General features: G+C 32.8%; 1 protein-coding gene across 3 annotated transcripts in view; it reads right to left on the bottom strand.

The window, feature by feature from the left end:
* Positions 1-2,622, bottom strand: part of CCDC14 (coiled-coil domain containing 14) — a 42,481-nt gene that overhangs the window by 18,641 nt on the left and 21,218 nt on the right. For all 3 annotated transcript variants that reach the window (XM_011368972.2, XM_023520266.1, XM_023520251.1), the window contains one exon: positions 2,366-2,507. In XM_011368972.2, coding sequence (XP_011367274.1) covers positions 2,366-2,507 — 142 coding nt within the window. The remainder of the gene's footprint in view (positions 1-2,365; positions 2,508-2,622) is intronic.

Raw genomic sequence — 2,622 nt, 5'->3', positions numbered from 1 at the left:
CAAAATGCCAAAAATGCTAAAATGCCATAGAAACAATTCACCTAGTTATTTTTTATTTAAACCCACAAGATGGCAATAAACTCCAAGGAAGTCCTGAAAGATCACTTTCTGGCTAAAAAGAAATGTATAGTTTCTAGATATCCAAACAGAAAAAAATTTTTTTGTTGTTTGAAAGTGCTAAAAAACAGTTTTTAATGAGCCAATGCATTCCAACTTTCATTTGTAATGGAGCTTACGGATGATTCTAAGTTAAGATTTCCAAAAAGGCACAAAAATTCCTATGCTTCTGCTGGAAACATGATTCTGCTAAAAAGCATAAATTTGTCAAATTCTTCATTTTTCAACAATTTCATTTTCAGAAGGTCAAGTAAACAGTGGCAATAGCATGCAAGATAATCTTTGACCTCTAAAGATACAGAGCCAAAAAGCTCTGGTGCCAAAGTCTACAGAATTAGTTTAAGACATCAAACTAATATCTTTTTTAAAAAATTAAAAACAAAAAATGAGTGAAGTAGTAAGTATCATTTTTTTAAAGGGTTTATAAATTAGCTCCTAAAACAACTCTAAAATGTTCTAAGGAATAGAAATAAATAAAACCATTGATATTTCTGACAGTCACAATGTTAAAATAGATAATATTCTGAGACTAAGTTCTGGGTTTATTTAAGAAACCAATTAGTCATACCTTTAAAAACTGACTTAATTTTAAATACATCACAATATATTCTTTTGTTCCACAAAATACACCTAAATACTGAAGAATAAATAAATTGGTCTCTACTTCCTAGAGAGGCAATATAGAAGTACAGAAATTAAGATCATTGTGCTCTAAAATAAAACTGCCAAGTTTGAATCCTATTTCTGTTATTTCTTTGGTTTGTGACCGTAGGCAAACAACATAACTTCTCTGTGCCTTGGTTTCCTCATCTGTAAATGAGAATAATAAAACACCTACCTCGCAGAGTTGTGAGAATTTAAAGAGATGACACATATAAAGGTTGTTGATAGCCTGGCACATAAGAAACATCCAATAGATGTTAGAAGAAGTATTGACTATTACAATTAGTATTATTTATTTTTGATTTTGATTTTGAAAAACTTATATTTTTATCATAGAGATCACTTACGCCAGGACTGAAGACAATATTATTAGAATTTAAACCCAGCAACCCCATCATATGTCATAATATCTAGAGACTAATGATTATTAGAGAAATAATTTTAAGCAGGTAAATCTTACTAGGTGTTGTGCCTTTACAGGCTCCAGATCCATGAATTTAAGCTACTTTCCAACTAAGAATCCTATTTTATTGCTTTTCAGTTTCTTGACCATATTTATACAAGTCCCTGAAGGTCCTGTCTGGTACAAGGTCTATAGCTCATGCAACTGTAATGCCCTCTTAGAGTATACTCACATTGCAGCACTACGGAAGCACTGAAAATGTGCTCTAATTCTCTGCAACGTTTACTGGTAAATAAACATCGGATTGGTGGCCTTGTTGGTCATCAATGAAACATTCAAAGTTAAGATGTTATTGATAATATGTTAGTGATTTCTATATTTCAAGATTAGATCCCTGGTTTACATCCTAAACATTAAAGGTTTACTTTCCTAAATGAATTAAGACTATAATTCCAATATAAATTAAGACGATCAAAAGAAAAAATGCCTAAAAATTGACATGACTTTTTGTTTACATTTGAGTGTGATGGGGCTACTAGTGCTCACCCATATCAGGTTCTCCTTTCCTTCTGGAGTATATGAAAAGTATGGGAATTTATGTCCCAGATGTTTATATAGGCAGGGCCATATGCCTTATTTTAGCCTACAAAATATAAGTAGAAGTGAGATTGTCACTTCTAGGCTGGGGCATGTAAGAGTTGGTGTGCCATCTCCATGTTCTTTTTTTCCTGAAAAATACTTACTGAAACAGTGGCCTCATAATGGAGGGAACCTAAATCCTATGTTATAGGATGAAAGAGAATCTCTGATGACCCATGTTGATCTTGGTGTGAGGGAGAAAAAACTTTTGCTGTGTTATGCCACTGAGATTTTGGAGTTTATTACTGTAGTATAGCCTACACTAGCCTGATAAATACCCTGAAGTACTTCATTTTCCTCTCTATAAACCACCAAATGATAACAGAGGTAAAAAGAGGCAGGAGACAATATGACTAGTGAGCAGAAGTAATGAAAGCATTAGAGAATGCTAGGAATGTTTGGAAAATGGGGAAGGAAAAATAGAAACACATGAAGACAGTAAATCTATTTTCCTTATGGAGCCCTAGATAATCTCGCTTGACACCTTTTGTTCTGGCCATGAGACATCTCTGCATAGAGACAAAAAGACAGAGCAATTCTTACCTGCGTAACTGAGCATTTTCACTTCTTAGTGGTTGTATGGCCAGTGCTATTTCAACTTGAATATCTGTATTTCCATTTATTGCTGGAAGAAGAAATATACATGCCTCCAATTCTGCAATCAATCTCTGAACTTCCGAATCCTCTACAAAAGGCAGAAGAAATGAGTAAAAACAATATTGTAAATTATTTTTAGATAAGATTATTCTCATGTATTACTAAAAAAGAAAAATTTTTAGATATGTACATACTTGCTATAA

Source organism: Pteropus vampyrus, unplaced genomic scaffold (assembly GCF_000151845.1).
Source record: "Pteropus vampyrus isolate Shadow unplaced genomic scaffold, Pvam_2.0 Scaffold1, whole genome shotgun sequence".
Classification (NCBI taxonomy): Eukaryota; Metazoa; Chordata; class Mammalia; order Chiroptera; family Pteropodidae; genus Pteropus; species Pteropus vampyrus.
This window is presented reverse-complemented; position numbering and strand designations above follow the sequence as displayed.